General features: G+C 32.8%; 1 protein-coding gene across 4 annotated transcripts in view; it reads left to right on the forward strand.

The window, feature by feature from the left end:
* Positions 1 to 10,977: 10,977 nt before the first annotated feature.
* LOC131031261 (uncharacterized) overlaps positions 10,978 to 16,943 on the forward strand; it is an 89,108-nt gene continuing 83,142 nt past the window's right edge. Inside the window, exons 1-3 of one of the 4 annotated variants that reach the window (XM_057962319.2) lie at positions 10,978 to 11,317; positions 11,733 to 12,218; positions 12,491 to 12,607. In XM_057962319.2, the coding sequence (XP_057818302.2) occupies positions 12,032 to 12,218; positions 12,491 to 12,607 (304 nt within the window). In that variant the 5' untranslated portion in view covers positions 10,978 to 11,317; positions 11,733 to 12,031. Of the gene's footprint in view, positions 11,318 to 11,378; positions 11,536 to 11,578; positions 12,219 to 12,490; positions 12,608 to 16,943 lie in introns of those variants that run through there. The other 3 variants (XM_057962320.2, XM_057962321.2, XM_057962322.2) reach the window with 3 other exon arrangements.

Consider the following 16,943-nt stretch of genomic DNA (forward strand, 5'->3'; position numbering starts at 1 on the left):
ATACATTCTTTTATGTCTAAGGTGAATGACCTTGTCCTAGGTATTAGATGTGTCGGTGGAAGCATTGAGGAAGATGAAATTCTTGCCAAGGTGCTAAGATATTTGCCTCTTGCTTATTAACATAAGGTTGTTGCTATTGATGAGATCCGAAGTGTGACTACAGTGACAAGAGATATGCTAGTTGGAAAGCTTGCTGCATTTGAGATGAGTGAGTTTGGAGAATCACATGGAAAGTCTGAGACAACATTCATAGCATCTGCGTCTATATCCGGTAAGAAATATGATCTTGATGAGTGTAGATTATCCAAATAGGAGAGAGAGAGAGAGAGAGAGAGAGAGAGAGAGAGAGAGAGAGAGAGAGAGAGAGAGAGAGAGATTGAAGAACAAGAAAGAGAGCTTGATGAGATTGAAGCACTGATTGCTTGGAGATTTCCTAAAGGTGTCGGTAAGTATGATGGAAAGTTGCCCTTGAAATGTTTCTCTTGTAATAAGATAGGACATTTTGCTTCTAGATGCCTAAAGATAATGGCTAAGTATGACGGGCATGATAAGCATGATAGGAATGATAGATATGAGAAGCATGAGAAGTATGACAAGCCTTATAAGTCTAGCCAGAAGTTTAGGAACTAGAAGAATTGTTATTATGTCGTAGATGAAGGTGTTACAAGTGATGAATCAGAAGGAGATGAAGTTGTGTTTATTGCCATTAAAGAAGATAGACCTATGCCTATTGATTCCACTAGCTATTCTATTGAGGAGAAAGCTTTGGATGCTAAGGTAGAAGAAAAGGATGAATGGGTGATTGACAGTGGTTGTTCACATCATATGACCAGTGATAAAAGCAAATTTGTAAGCATGGAAAGGTATGATGGTGGAATAGTTAGATTTGGATATGACAAAGCCTGTGTAATCTGTGGGAGAGGTTCTATTTCTTTTGATGGTAAACATAACACTGATGATGTCTTGTATGTTGAAGGTTTGAAGCATAATCTTTTGAGTGTTGGACAGATGGTTGATAAGGGTTATGATCTACAATTCAAGGATGGTATATGCAAGATCTTGAAGGCCTCCGGTATAGAGATTGCATCTGGGACTAAGACTAAAGGTAACATTTTTCATTTGAATGCTAGTGAGAAAAGTTGTTTGATTGCTAAGATAGATGAGAGTTGGTTGTGGCATAGGAGGATATGTCATGTGAATTTGATTTAATGATTAAGATATTTTCTACACATACTATTAGAGATCTGCCTAAGATTGTTAAGCCTATTAATCTGTATGTAAGGAATGTCAGTTGGGTAAGCAAACAAGAATGTCTTTCAAGAGCAAACAATATACATCAGAAGGACTGCTAGATACTGTGCATATTGACCTACACACATACAAATGTTAGAAGTATGCAAGGTGATAGATATTTTATGTGGCTAATTGATGATTATTCCAGGATGATGTGGGTTGTCTTTTTGAAGGAAAAATTAGAAGAATTGGACAAATTCAAAATATTCAAAGCTAAGGTGGAAACTAAGTCTGGATTAAAGGTCAAATCTCTGAGATCTAATAGAGGTGGAGAATTTTGTTCCAGTGAGTTCAATTCATTCTCTGAGATGCATGGAATTAGAAGACAATGATTTGCTCCTAGAACCCCTCAACAAAATGGAGTTGTTGAGAGGAAGAACATAACTGTTTTAGATGGTGTAAGAACTATGTTGATTGAAGGAAATGTTCTGAAGACCTACTGGAGAGAAGCCATTAGCACTGTTGTTTACACATTCAACAGAGTTCACATGAAAGGTGATACCGGTAAGACCCCTTATGAGCTATGGTGTGGTCATGTTCCTACTGTGAGACATTTTAGAGTATTTGGTAGAAAATGTTATATCAAGAGAGATGAGGATATAGGAAAGTTTGATGCTAGAAGTGACAAAGGTATCTTCTTGGGATATTCAACTAAGACAAAAGCCTACCGATGCTATAATAAGAAACTGGGAAAGATAGTTAAGAGTGCAAATGTGAAAGTGGATGAGAACCTTGGGAAGGAGATCAGAATATTCAGTTATGATGATGATCAACATGTTATTCTAGCTCATGTTCGGCCTGAAGAACCTAAACAGAATGATCCGACAATGACTGCTTATCTAAATGTTGTTACTGCTGGTGAATTTGTTTAGAAACCTGAGAATTAGAACAGTCAGAGGTCTCTAAGGTATGTAAGATTGAATCATTCTGAAAATTAGATTATTGGTGACAATAATAAAGGTCTGATGACTATAACAAGGTTAGCTGCTGAAAAAGTATGTTTGATTTCTAAAGTTGAACCTAAAGATGTTGTTGAAGCTTGTAAAGATAAAATTTGGATGAGATCTATGGAAGAAGAACTAGATCAGATTGAAAAGAATAACACTTGGGAACTTGTGCCTAGACCTAAGGATAAGAATGTTATTAGTACTAAATGGGTATTCAGAAACAAATTGAATGAAGCTGATGAAGTTGTTAGAAATAAAGCTAGAATGGTCTGCAAAGGTTACTCACAACAAGAAGGAATTGATTATGAGGAGACTTTTTCTTCATTTGCTAGACTTGAAGTTGTTAGAGTGCTGCTTATTAAGATTTCAAGATTTATCAAATGGATGTCAAATCAACCTTTTTGAATGGTGATCTAGAAGAAGAGGTTTACATTGAACAACCTGATGGATTTTCACTATCGGATGATGGAGATATGGTATGTAAGTTGAAGAAAGACCTTTATGGATTGAAACAAGCTCCTAGATCCTGGTACGCTAGATTAGATAAATATTTGTTAAAATTGGGATTTAATAAAGGTGTTGCTGATAGTAATCTGTATTTCAAGATTGAAAATGATAACATCCTAATTGTTGAAGTTTTTGTTGATGATATTATCTTTGGTGATGATGATGACTTGAGAATGAAGTTTGTCAGTGATATGCAGAAAGAATTTGAGATGTCTATGATTGGTGAGATGAAATTTTTTCTTAGGTTTGTAGATTTTACAGACATGAAAAGGTATATTCATATCTCAAACTAAGTATGTGAAGGAATTGTTGAAGGAGTTTGGATTAGATGATTCCAAACTGGTTGGAACTCCTATGGTAACTAGTTGTAAATTGTCCAAAGATGATAAATCTCTAAAAGCTAATCAGAGTTTGTAGAGATCTATGGTTGGTGGACTGCTATATCTTACTTAGACTCGGCCTGACATTATGCATGTTGTGTGTATGGCTACTAGATATCAAGCTGATCTGAAGGAGAGTCATGTCATTGTTGTTAAAAGGATATTCAAATATCTAAAAGGAACCGTGGATTATGGTTTATGGTACCTGAGAAATGATGATTTCATGTTGTGTGCCTACACTGATGTTGATTGGGCTGGTGATGTAGATGACCGAAAGAGCACTACCAGTGGAGAATTCTTTTTGGGTAAGGAGTTGATTTCATGGGCTAGCAAGAAACAAGATTCAGTGTCCTTATCTACTGTTGAAGTTGAGTACATTGTTGCTACTAGTAATTGTACTTAGGTGGTTTGGATGAAGCAAATGTTGAAAGATATCAGAGTTATTCATGATGAGCCTACTGTTATATACTGTGATAATTCTAGTGCTATATGTTAGATACTTGATCAGTCCCAAAGACACTGAGAGGGGGGGGGTGAATCAATGTCTAACCGGTAAATGGAATATTTAAACTTGTTTGCAACTTTACAACCCAAATTAATGTATCGGTAAACAAGCAATAAAGCAATAAAGAGAAATAACAATATAACCATCAATGCACACCATAACACAAATATTTTGGCGAGGAAACCCGATATGGGAAAAACCTCGGTGGGATTTGTGACGCATAATATTTACTCACTGGCCAATATGAATAAATATTATTGATACAATAGGGGCTTGCACATGTAGGAAGGCCAACAACCTAGAGCTCATTGCTCAATACAAAATAGGAGTCACACTGACTACAAAATTGGATGATTACATCCAATGACAATGTACTGCTCAAAATAGCATATGCAGTGCTGGATTCAGTACCAGTTTAAGCTCTGTCAAATACCTCTGCCATAAACCTTTCTTTGCTTTTCTCTGCTCTTATTCGCTCATCAAAATTATTACATCAAAATGCATATACAGATATTCGCTCTCATAATCATTACCTAATTACATAGTCTTCTTCTCGCTTACATACCATACATACTTTTTCACATTTACAAAATGACCTATAAGATCTCATACATATATGAGTCTTTACAATACATCATGTCGGCTATACAGTATAATTACAATACAAAACAATATAATTTCCATGTTGGCCGGGGTGCTGGTAAGATCTTCTGTTGGTGTAGACTGGGTGTTGGTGAGAATAGTCTGTTGTGCCTGCCAGTGCCAGTAGATGATGTCTATTATCAGTGTAAGCTGTGAACCGTGTTACCAGTTGGTTGCCATCAATGCCAACATCAACAATTCTCATCTGAGTGTAGAATGCCAACACTATCAACATGTCAAAGAATCCAGTGCAACATTCGAAGACTAAGAATATATCAATCAAATATCATTACTTGAGAGAGCAAATCAGTGAGGAGAAGGTGAAGCTGGAGTATGTATCTACAAAGGAATATATAGTTGATATTTTCACTAAAGCTTTGCCTGCAGATACATTTGTCTATTTGAGAGAGAAGTTAGGGGTATCCACCCATCTTGATGAGAACTAGATGCATTGAGCTGCATCGATCCGATGGATTTTAGAGTGTTATTCTTTTATCTGGATTGATGATTTGGTGCTGCTCCTTTGCTGGAGTAGTCTGTATTTTGGACAGAGATTTATGTTTCATATTCAAAGGGGGAGAATAAGTTTGGTTATCCGATTTGAACTCTTTGGCATTGCTGTCAAAGGGGGAGAGAGGTCATGTGAAAAACTGCTTTATCTATCTTAGGGGGAGTTTGTTGGTGATATCTTCTATCTTTGCATTGATTGTTTTTCACATTCATATGTTGCCATCAATTACAAAGGGGGAGATTGTTGGATATAGTTGGTCATTGTTCCTGCTAGGATATGTTGTTGTCATTGATGTCAACATATTCCTGTGATTTATTTCGGTGTGATTGGAAAGATTTTCTGATCTAGTTTTGTAGTTTGGTTTTGTTGATCACTGTTTTGCAGAGGTTGATATTTCCTCTGGTATATTTTGATGTGATCAGATCTTGTGTTGAGACTTTGGGATATTATTTTAGATGGTCTTGTGTATCTTCATTTCAAATGGTTCATGATTTGGTGCTCCGCAAGTTATCTTTCTTCGTGACAGTTGTTGATTGGTTGTGTTCTTAAGCTTTCAAATGTTGATTGATGAAGATTTGATAAATGGTGTCGGTGCAACTGTTTTGGATAATTCTTACGTGCTTGCTAGTGTTTCCTAGTCGTATCCTATTTGTCTTGGTGATCCACATTGATCATTGTGCGATGTTTTGGTGGTTTTCATAAACCTGTATTGATTTTCATGTTATGTGGTATTTCTGGTGATGTAGCATATTATGGTTGATCTTGGCGTGATTTCCAGTGGAGATGATCATTTGGGAATTTGATTTAGGACCATGCTATGCTATGTAAATCATTATATTGGTCCGGTGGTCGATCTTTTATCATGTGATGTAATTTTATAATTGAGGGTTGAGGGTTTAGCCGACCTTGTTATCAAGGTTGATGAATTGTATATATAGGTGAATTATTCATGTAGTCTGGGTGTTGTCGTTGTGTCTGCATTGACAAAGAAAGGTATATGTGCAAACAAGTGATTTTTTGTGGTGAGATTGGTGTTGTAGGGTAGACATCTGTGCTTAACTGAAACTATAATCAGGCATTTGGAGATGTTATTCTTTCAGTTCATTTCTTCTGGATTGTCTAGTTCGAATCTTATTGTAAGTTAGTGAGACTTCCCTGAGGGTTGTAGCCTTCCGGGCAAATATCTTTTGAGCAGTAAGCTCTAAGCAGTGTGTCTGGATGCATGTGCATTCCCCATTGTAATATTTTCACATAATACTGTAGAGTATCATCTTATTGTGGGTAGGTTCCCATCGTGGTTTTTCCCTTAACCAAGTTTTCCACATCAAAATCTTGGTGTTGTGTGTTGTGCTTATCTGATTATTGCTGTAATTTGGTAGATTTGTTATTGTGCTTAAATTTTATGTTCCGGTGAAGACTGATTCAGCCCCCCCCCCCCCGCCTCTCAGCATTCCTTCTTAGTTGCTGCTAACACCCCCTATATTCTTAATTAGTATATTTACTTATTTTTAACATATTTATATATACATATACATTAAAAATTTAAATGCAAAGAAATGGTCCAATCAATATATTATAATACATATCATAATACTTTTAAACTAAGATAGACAGGCCAATTAATGTTTAATAATGTATATTAATGCCAACTAATTAAAAAATGCAAATCGATCAATTTTTTATAAATACTTTCAATTAAAAACATAAATTAAGAGATAGAGATAGATAAATGGAGAGATATAGGGATAGATAACAATATGGAGAGAGAGAGAGAGATCGATATAAATGGGGATGAGGAGAACAATAGAAGAAGGAAAAGAGAGAGAAGAAGATAGAGAAAGAGGAGAAGGGCCAAATCATAGTTTATCAAAGCATGCACAAAGTTATAAGTGAGACCATTTCATAGATTACCATTTTTTACTCGTTTGTCTTACTTGTAGGTGATTCACATATTTTGTTCGCATTTTGTAACAAACTCACATTATAACAGGCTCATTTTATTTATTTAAAATTTGGTCTTAACCTTTTAGACTTGGAGTAGGATTTGATGACCAAGCCTAAGGGTTGAGACTCCATTATACTTCACAAGTATTTATTTTTCACATTCAATAGCATTTTTGACCTTCAATGTCATCAAATTTATTCAGTTTATAATATAAATTGATAAAACCATTACTAAAAAGACAAGTTACTTATTGAATTTTCAGATATATATTTTTCAAGTATTTTGAATAAATTAAAGTAGTTATTTTTATTTTCTTTGAACAATTTATTCATTATCCTCATATACATGTATATCATTTTTTTTTCATTATAAATTTTAATGTGCTTATTCAAAATCTAAAAATTATATAAGATTGTTTTACACACATTTTAAATAAAAAAGCACTAATTTTTTTGTAAGTTATGTAATGCAAACATTTAATGATATAATTTTTAATATACATACACTTCAAAAAATCATCAAATAATAAACAACAAAAAATATAGAAAAATACATAATTTGTATTATTCATTTTTAACTATTTTTCTTTCAATTAATTTAAAAAAATATCTAACACATAAAAAATAAGGGGTATACACTAGACACTATACTATATTTTAGTAATAAAAATATAAACATTCTTTAAAAAAAATTATTGAAAAATTGAGTTTGGAATACTACAATATATGTAAAATTAAACTCATTTGAACTATTTAAAAATAAAAACTAAAAACTTCGATCACATTTTTGTCCCCCTTCCATGCACTTACCCAAATGTGGCCATTAATGATTTAGTATTTTAATATATATTTGTATTTTTTTCAAAATATAAGTTATCCACATAGATGGGTTGAATTATATATCATATTATGTGTGTGTCTGCATATTTAATAAAGGGAGAAGATTATTATCATCAAGGTGATGAATAAGGTCTAATGTAATTGTATGAAAAGATGAAATGGTTTTTAAGTAGGCTTAAAACACCACAACAAGGCTTAAAACACCACAACATTTTGGAATTGTGTGACTGGGAAGGAGCTAGTTCATGGTAAAGTATGTAGAAAAGTTTAAAGGTAGAAGAAAGTAGAGATTGTGGTATTGCATTGGATATTAAAGAAAGAGATTAAGTGGTGAGATGTCATTCAAATCAAAGAAAAACAATTTGAATGAGAATAAGAAAGATAAGCATAAGGAAAAAGATTATTAGTGGATTTAGAAGAAAAAAAATATAGAGGTGTTTATATAGTTAGAGTTTAAATCAAAATTATAGATTACATATTAGGTGAGATGTTGAACCCTTGCATGTGGATTTGGCACAATCCTTTAGTTGGCAAAATATGTTTATGACAACTAGCTCCTTGTTCTTACACGAGGACATTGAGGGTTTGTGGAACAAGGTGAGAAAAAGTCACAAAATTACATTAGAGATCTTCATTAGGTGCTAAAAAATAAATATAAATTGTATGATTTAAAACTCCCCTTTCGCTATATTGTTCAAGGAGGCTAATTATTGTGTGAACATCTCAAAAGAGTCTCCTATCAAAGTAGAAGGCAAAAAATGTGTATGGTTAATTTGACGTTTTTGGAGGCTTATGTAATTTGCCCCTCTACTATTACTTATGGTAATTTGTGCTTTCCCTTTAAAAGACTAATAAATTGTAAATATAATAAAATAAAAATTATAAATTAAAAGGCAAGTCTCTCATTGTTTTATAATACATCGTTATGATTTTATTATGATGAGGTACATTCTACAAGAGACTCATGTCATAAGTGTAAAATTATGTTTTAAAAAAAAAATTAAATGAGTGACATTGTAAAAATGATACATCTTAAAATTAATCTATAAACAACATATACATGTATAGATACTATTGTTTTTTATTTACTTTAATTATTTTACATGTATAAGAGTTAGTTAATTTTTTTATTGAACTATTTAAGAATTATTTTATAAATAGAAAGTTTTATATTGGAAATAATAAAAAAATGAAAGAAATAAACAAACTCATCTTCTTTCTAAATATGATGTAATAATGTATAATAAAGTTCTTAAAAGTAAACACAAAAAATAAAATGAGTGAGTGACATAATATGAATATAGTAGGTAAATGGTCTCCTCTTCTATTTTTTTTTTTTTTTTTTCAAAAATAACATTGATGGTTCTTGTAAAAATTTAAATGTTGTGAGGATTGGTGGAATTACGTAGGATGATGAAGGCTTGAGCCGCCCACTTTAGTGACAATTGTTACTTCTGAGAAATTTGTTATATTTTTTTCCTATATTCTTAATTAAAATATTGATCAGTTTTTACTATATTTATATATGCATATACATTAAAACTATAAATTAAAATAGACAATCCATCAATTCTATCAGATTTGTTATATTGTGTGTAAATTTTTTATCATCGTCCTCTTGGATCACACTCCATGAAGCTATTTATTTCATAAATAATCTAATCAATATTTTAAAATACATATCATAATACTATAAAACTAAGATTGACAAGCCAATCAATGTTTAATAATATATGTTAATACTAACTCATTAAAAAAACAAACCGACCAATGTTTTCTAAATATTTTCATTTAAAGACACAAATTAAGGTGTAAATGAGTATTGATTTTAAACTTAATTATAAACTCATTATTAGACATGTATAATGCACACAAAAAACAAGGGTGTAGTGTATTTGGGCGAGTGAGGTGTGGTGCTAAAAGCATTGGAGACAATGTGAAGTGACAACGTTATGATTTTAATTTTAGTTTAGGGCGATTATAGATTATACTTTTTTGTTTGTTCCAAACTTTTGCTCTATATTTGGTCAATATACCCTATTTTTTAACACTTGTTTTCGTTTTTAAGACGAGCATCCAATAAAATATTTTCTATTTGTTTTGTTAAAATAAGAACACAAAATCACAAAAGAATAGTATAAAGAAGTTTAAATTGTTATTAGATTAGTTGTAGAGAATGGTGTACGTCTACTTCAAATTTTAGAGAATCCATTCCTATAGTAAAATAAAAGTAGAGAGGATTCAAAAAATACATGATCTCAAGCAAATTCAAATTCAAATTCAAAGCTTCACTCTTATATCAGATTCTTCTAGCTGAAATGAGCACCTTTTGCATTAAGACCATTATTAGGGTGCATCTCATAAGTTAATCTTAAAAAAGTGAACAAAAGAAAGACTACTCCTAAATATGTGCTTAAATAATAATAAAGAAATATAAGCTTTTTATTAGAAATAAATTCCACTAGTCCACATTGAAAAAGTTGTTAGGAAGAAAGAGGGAATATTATCTTGATTAATATAACTTCATTATCATTGAAACAAATATACCTTAGAGAGTGAAGAGACTTGTTGTCCAAGGACGTTCACATCATCTTCACATCATAGTCAATGTGAAATGAGTAGATTGAAGATACCTAAAAAAGAGTGGTAGGAAAGAGTTTGCATCTTTTGTACAAACGTGGAGAATTAGAAAAACACATAGTGAGTGTGAAATGAGTAGATTGAAGATACTCGAAAAAGAGTGGTAGGAAAGAGTTTGTATCTTTTGTACAAACGTGGAGAAAAACTTCTCGTAGAGACCAAATATGTGGATACATTAATAATTGTTTCAGAATAGAACTTATTCAAAAATAAAAAAAGTTGAAAAAATAGGACAAACAGTTTTATTTTTTTTAGGTTTTAGTGATAGATTGATTAATATAACTTCATTATGGTCAGAACAAATATACCTTAGAGAGCCAAGAGACTTATTGTCCAAGGATGTTCATATCATCTTCACAATATTCAGGTTCACATTATAGTCAATGTGAAACAAGTAGATTGAAGAGACCTTTTAAAAATGGTAAGAACAAATTTATATCTTTAAAAACTACAAATTTGTTGATCAAGATCCACCACGAAAAATTGATCTGAAAAAGAAGCTACATTTGCCTAACAACACTACGTCCTAATGCTGGTTGTTGTCTTTGTGATATTCGTGGGTACCATAGACTGCTTGGACCAAATGTTATTAAAATCTTTCATTCATTCAAACATAACAGAATCAATAAAACCAAAAAACTAAAACCACAAAATTTCCACTAACTAGGTAATTTTATTCTCATTAACGTTAAAATTCTTCTACTCTGTACCTTACACGTGCGATAATCTGAGTTCCTTTACTGAACGCCTGTTACCATCGGTAGGTTAGACACAGAGGATTATAAAGCGCATGATTTCTATCCATTACAATCAATTTTCGAAGGAAAACATCTCTGTCGATGTAAAAAGTACAGAGACCCTCCGCAGTCCTAGTAAATTTGTCTCAGAAACTGACATTTCTCCAGACAAATGATCGAGTGTGAATAAGCTCTCTCCACCCACCCAAGCCAATAAATCTCTTTTGAATTCCAGCCATCATAATCCGACTTAAATTGTTTGGATCATTTGGTAATGGAATCCAATTCAGCTGACATTCTACCTCTCTCTGGCTGGTTGTTGGCCCTAAATAAGAGGACTGTAGCTGCCGAGGAACACATCTGTTCATCAGGTACCCCCAAAAGATAGATGTGAAGTAGCTTTCAATTTTCGTTTGCCTTGCACTTTTCAAGCCAGCCAAATGCTGCCTTTTCATCCACACATGTAGTTTTAGGTCGATGTAAAGTAGCTTTCGGCTAATTTTATTTGCTGTTTGAGTGCTGTGCTCTGTACGATCTGGAAACGTGCTACTATCCAGTTTCCGGAAAATTGACGCGTGTGATCTGAACGGTTGATTTTAAATACATTTACACAGTTTTTAATCAGAAACATTTTGTTCTTAGAGAATGAATTAGAGTAACTTTTAACCTCCACGAGACTAAAAACACCCTAAATGATTTCAATCAGCCTTGTCATTCTTTTTCTGCCTTTCATTTCGTATACTGATATCTGAGGAGAAATTCTGATTATTTGAGCAATCTTTACAGTTCCAGTGGAAATGTTCAACCACTACTTGTTCTACATTACTCGCTTGAAAGAGGAATGCCCATTTTGAGGGGAGGTCTGGTTGGATGAAAAATTGATACACATTTAAATGGGAGGCCTTGTTAGATCAGAAAATGGATGCCCATCTAATGGGCGGCAATTGGGCGGGCTAGTTACACTCATTCAAATCAGAAGCCTTATTCTATCAGAAAATAAGCGCTGTCGCTTGGAGGGCTTGCTAGAGCAGGGACAGAATACCCTTTAGTTTGGAGATTTTGCCTATGTCCTGTAATCTGCACAAATGGTGTTTACAGGTATTGGTAAGTTTCTTGGGATTAATGGAGTCCCAAACCAAAGCAACCAGGATAATTCTGTACAGCAGGATCTTTTGAGTGGGATGCCTTTCAGAAACAACATCCATGAGAGGAACAGGGATGCAGGGTTTAGGAGAAAAATTGCCAAATGTTTTGGGGACTGTCTTCCAGGAGGTGAATTCTTAAGACAAATTAGTTTATTTATTTATTTAAAAATACGGGTTTTCAATAAATCATTCTCCAAAATTCTGTATACAGTGAGCTATTGCTTGAAATTTGGACATATTTATAGAGAGACCTAAAATTTATATTTTCCTTCAAGGTTTAATCTCTGTCTTTTTGTTTTTTGAAATAGAAAGATTCAACAACTATTCTACTCTTTAAAACGTTTCCTTAATAATTTTTGCTGATGGGAGGTTTTCATGTTTTTCCACTGTGTGTGGCAGCTAAGTTTCTGATAGATGTGAGGGCCGGTGAGCAGGAGAAGGTGCATCTCTGGTTATCCACTATGGCAAGGACAGAAAGCAGCCTGGTCCTCGAGTATGTGCATTCTACCGAGAGAGGTAATGACCTAATTCTGTGATTAAGTATGGATCATAACATATGGGTATGCCAAATAAAAATTAAAAGTAATTCCATCGTTAGTTTCTCAATCCTGATAGAAAGTTAAGGCTCTGTGTTTATCCAGAAGATCAATGTTTTGCACATCTACTTCGTCTCTTTTTTTTGAGGAATGGTAACATTAAATTTGATTGTTTGTGGTTTCATGATTTTTTTAATTTTATCGTCCTCAATAAGAGCCTTACGCATATGAAATGATGTGATTGCGATGTTCAACTTCCACTAATGTCTCGGATTCTACCTCATTTTATATGCTGCTACATCTGACACCTAACTTTTCAAATCAACTATATCATTAGCACTAGATGTGAGATCCACATCCTCAACAATCCGATATGAATGTGGATTGAAATCATTGATGTCAAATTCTTCATGTGTCTCTTACCTCGTCACCTTCTTTACATTCAATCAAATGTCGTACTACACAAAAAGGAGGTCATTCAAGTATGTGGAGGACACAGGCCAATAGCACATCGAAAATAAGTTGCTAAATTAACAACTCTCTAGAGATGCACGAGAGTGCTAAGTGTTCTAAGAGGACAATTTCCTCTCTCATTATTGGCGTGTAGGCTCATAGGTAGAAATGTGGGGCCCGCCAAAAATTGCTAACTTAGATTATTTTTAATCAATGGTACATTGGCATTTTGAGATCCTTATGCCAATACTTCAAGGATATATGAGTCATTGGATGTAATTTGTTATGGATGATTTGAAGAGTGGATGGTCTCATCAAGCACTACTAGGTAAATGCATGAAAATAGAGGACAAAAAGGAGTGGCCACTTTTTTTTCTTTTTGAATCAATTGAACCTAAACTTAGATGAGAAATTTGAGATGTGCACACTTAAATTTGAAGATATGATAAAAACAAAAAAATTATAGTACTTTGAATCTAGATTCAAAACTACTATTTGTTTTTTAAATGATTAAGGTTGAAAAGGTGAAACGTTAAACAAACACAAAAGTGTTTCTATTTTCATTAATAAAATATAACTAGTGTTTCATATGGTGATGGGTCCCTACCCCTAAGATGGGGATGTCCTAGGAATGTGTGGACTTGGAGGGGACATGCCCCAACCTCCACCCATGCCTCAAGGACATTTTTGGGATGTCCCCCTCAAGGAGAGGATGTCTTTGGGATGTCCCCCTCAAGAAGGGGACGTTTTTAGGATGTTCCCCTCATTTGGGGATGTCTTGGAGACTCTTGGACATCCTTGGGACATCTAGGATATTCTTAAAAGTCCTTTGACCATCTCAAGGACTTCTAGGCATCCCCTGCATCAAAGTAGATTAAAAGATTTTTTTTTTTTGAAAGTTCATATTTTTGAAATCAATTTTGTTTTAAAAATTATATGTCACTAACCCTAACTCTAATAGTCTATGGGCTCCACCCAAACCCAAAGCACTTACAAAAAAAACTTATAAATAAGCGTCTAAGCCTCATTCCAAATCACTTCCAAGTTTCAACAACAAAGTTGAAAGTTGCAGCAAGTTGCAAGAGTGCAAGCATTGGGGAACAATGAGAGGAAGAGCAAGAAGAATTAAAAGGGTGAAGAGTGACATCAATCCATATTTGAATATAAAAGGATTCAAAGCTTTTTTCAAGCCCAAGGTAGGCTTACCTCATGGGTGCTTTTTCTTCATTGTTCAATTTAGTAACTAATTAATTTTAGTTAACAAGTTTGCTATTTAATTTAAGGGCTTACAATATAGTTATTTAGTATTTACATGGTTACAAATTTAAATTTGTTATTTTAGTTTCTATTTTACAAATTAATAAAGTACTAATGATCATATTTTAAATTTTAAATTTTTATAACAAGAACATTTTATTATTTAGGTGTTCAAATTTATTTGTTAATTTATTAATAAATGTTCTTTTTATAATTTTACATAAACATTTGATTAGAAATTTAAAAATTAAAATTAATTTACAAGTTGAATTAGGATTTCATCTTTTAATATCCTCTGCTTATGTGCTTCATGCACCCTGAAGTAAGAAAAACAGATGTGGAATCTTTGTTTGATGAAGTTTGAAGATCAAGGATTTATATTTTTGTGTATTTCTGCTTCTACACTTCGTGTGACTTGAAGTAAGAAAAACAAAAACAAAATCTTTGTGTCTTGAGCCTATGTATAATTTATTATTCTTTAATTTAATGACATTATGACACATATAAAGACAAACAAACTGAGCCTATGAGGGTTTAATTAAAGACTTCGAGTATAGAGGTAGGGTGGAGCAAAGGTAACTAGTTCTATTAGTAGTGCACATTTTAGTTTCTGTTCCAAATTATTAGAGGATTTTGCAAAGAGTCCCTTTGATAAGAAGTCACCTTTAAAACAATTTGCCGCTAAATTGCAAGCAAAATTAATAAGGGGCATAGGGTTATGAAATGCTATTTTTGTTAGCTTGAATTTCAAGGCAACATCACAAGATTTGATTCACGTTTCCTTTGTCATTAGAAAACTTTAGGAGTTTATGGGGGATTCTCAATCGAATAAAGAATTGAAAAATAAATTGACAGTGCTGATGAAAGTCTTGTACCAACGCCTTTGCCATCAAGGGATCCTACTCCTAGTAGTACTATGAATACCCTTGATCCACGAGTTTCAACTTGTTCTATTGATGTTATTCCATCTAGTTCATGGGTAGCCGCATTAGAGCTTAAGGGGAAATGTAGAATGACCACTAGTAATTTTGTAAAGATGGTGGCAGACTTATTCAATGTGTAGAATAGAGATGAGGTCGATGATGCCATTGGTGGATTCTTCTTTTCCAATGCCATTCTTTTCCATGTGGCTTTCTCTCCTTATTATAAGGAGACCATGGAAAAAATTAGAGCAAGACCATCATATGTGCCACCAAGGGAGAAATTAAGAACAATAACCTTGGTTAGGAACTATTCCAAGATTAATATTCTAATAGAGAAAATGAAAACCACTTGGGTCACTAGTGGATGTAGTATAATCATGGATCGGTGGATGTACATCAGGTATCATCCACTCATCAATATCATCATTCATATTGATTGGAAAAAATTTGCACTCTTAAGGGATATTCAAAAGAGGCTAGGATAGATAGATATACCATGACATAGGAGGATCCAATTCTATGGTGGACTATACATGGGCCTAATTCTTTGACTACTAGACAACTATTTGTATGCTATTGTAGGTTTCAAGTTCTTTTGCTACTAAGAGGAATTGGTTTACTTATAGTTCCTTTCACCTCTTTAAGAGGAATTGACTTATCTCTAAGAGAGTGTAGAAGCTTGTATTTGTACATAGAACATGCATCTCATTGATTGCAATATGCTTATGTACAAAGAGATTCCAACAACTCGATGAGATGCAGAGCCAAAGGAGTCAACATAGGTAGATGAAGATGTAGCACAAATAGGGTTGGTTGGTATTGCTTTGAAGGATCTTGAGCCTAAGGAGTCTAGTAGTTGAAGTGACAAGGAGTTCAATGTAGACTTTGGGGATGAGTGATGATTTAAGGCATTGGGCCATTTGCTAATTGTATTTTTGAATGTAATCATCATTTTGAAATTTTCTATGGAGTTTATATATGTGGATTTTGGGCATTTACATTGTCCATTCAATGTAATATCAAATACTTTTAAGTATTTTAAAGTTTCATATATTATTCTCGTAGACACTAAAAATTGTCAACACCCGTGTCCTATTTTTTAACATATCATGTACACAGTGCCTCTTAGGGTTAATTAATTAATTAAACCTCCTTTTACTAACGATTCTTCTAAGTCCTAAATAAATAAATTAAATAATTTATTTATTTGTCTCCTTTGTCCATTAATTAAATAAATTCATTTTATTTAATTAACTAATTCATAAATATGAGCAATAAATTAATAAATCATTTTTATTAATTTATCATATTTATCTTCTTCCAAAATAAAGATAATTAATAAATTTTATTTATTAATTCATCTTTATCTTCTTTTTGTGAGGAGATAATAAATCTTATTTATTAATTATCTCTATTTATCCTCTCATGTGAGGATATTTCTTGTTTTTCTTAATTTTTTATTCTTTTGTTTTATCCTCTTATATGGAGATATTTAATAATTTTTAATTATTAAATCTCCTCTTAAAATCCTCCTAATTTTCGAATTTGGAAACTAATATCTTTCCTTGATTTTCAAAAATCAATCTTTTTGGCAATATCTCTTTGATTTTAATTTATAAATTCCAAAATGAGGTATCCATCTTCAAAAATCTGTTTTTTTTGTGAGGAGATAATTAATAAATC

The sequence above is a fragment of the Cryptomeria japonica genome, chromosome 8 (assembly GCF_030272615.1).
Source record: "Cryptomeria japonica chromosome 8, Sugi_1.0, whole genome shotgun sequence".
NCBI classification, from domain to species: domain Eukaryota; kingdom Viridiplantae; phylum Streptophyta; class Pinopsida; order Cupressales; family Cupressaceae; genus Cryptomeria; species Cryptomeria japonica.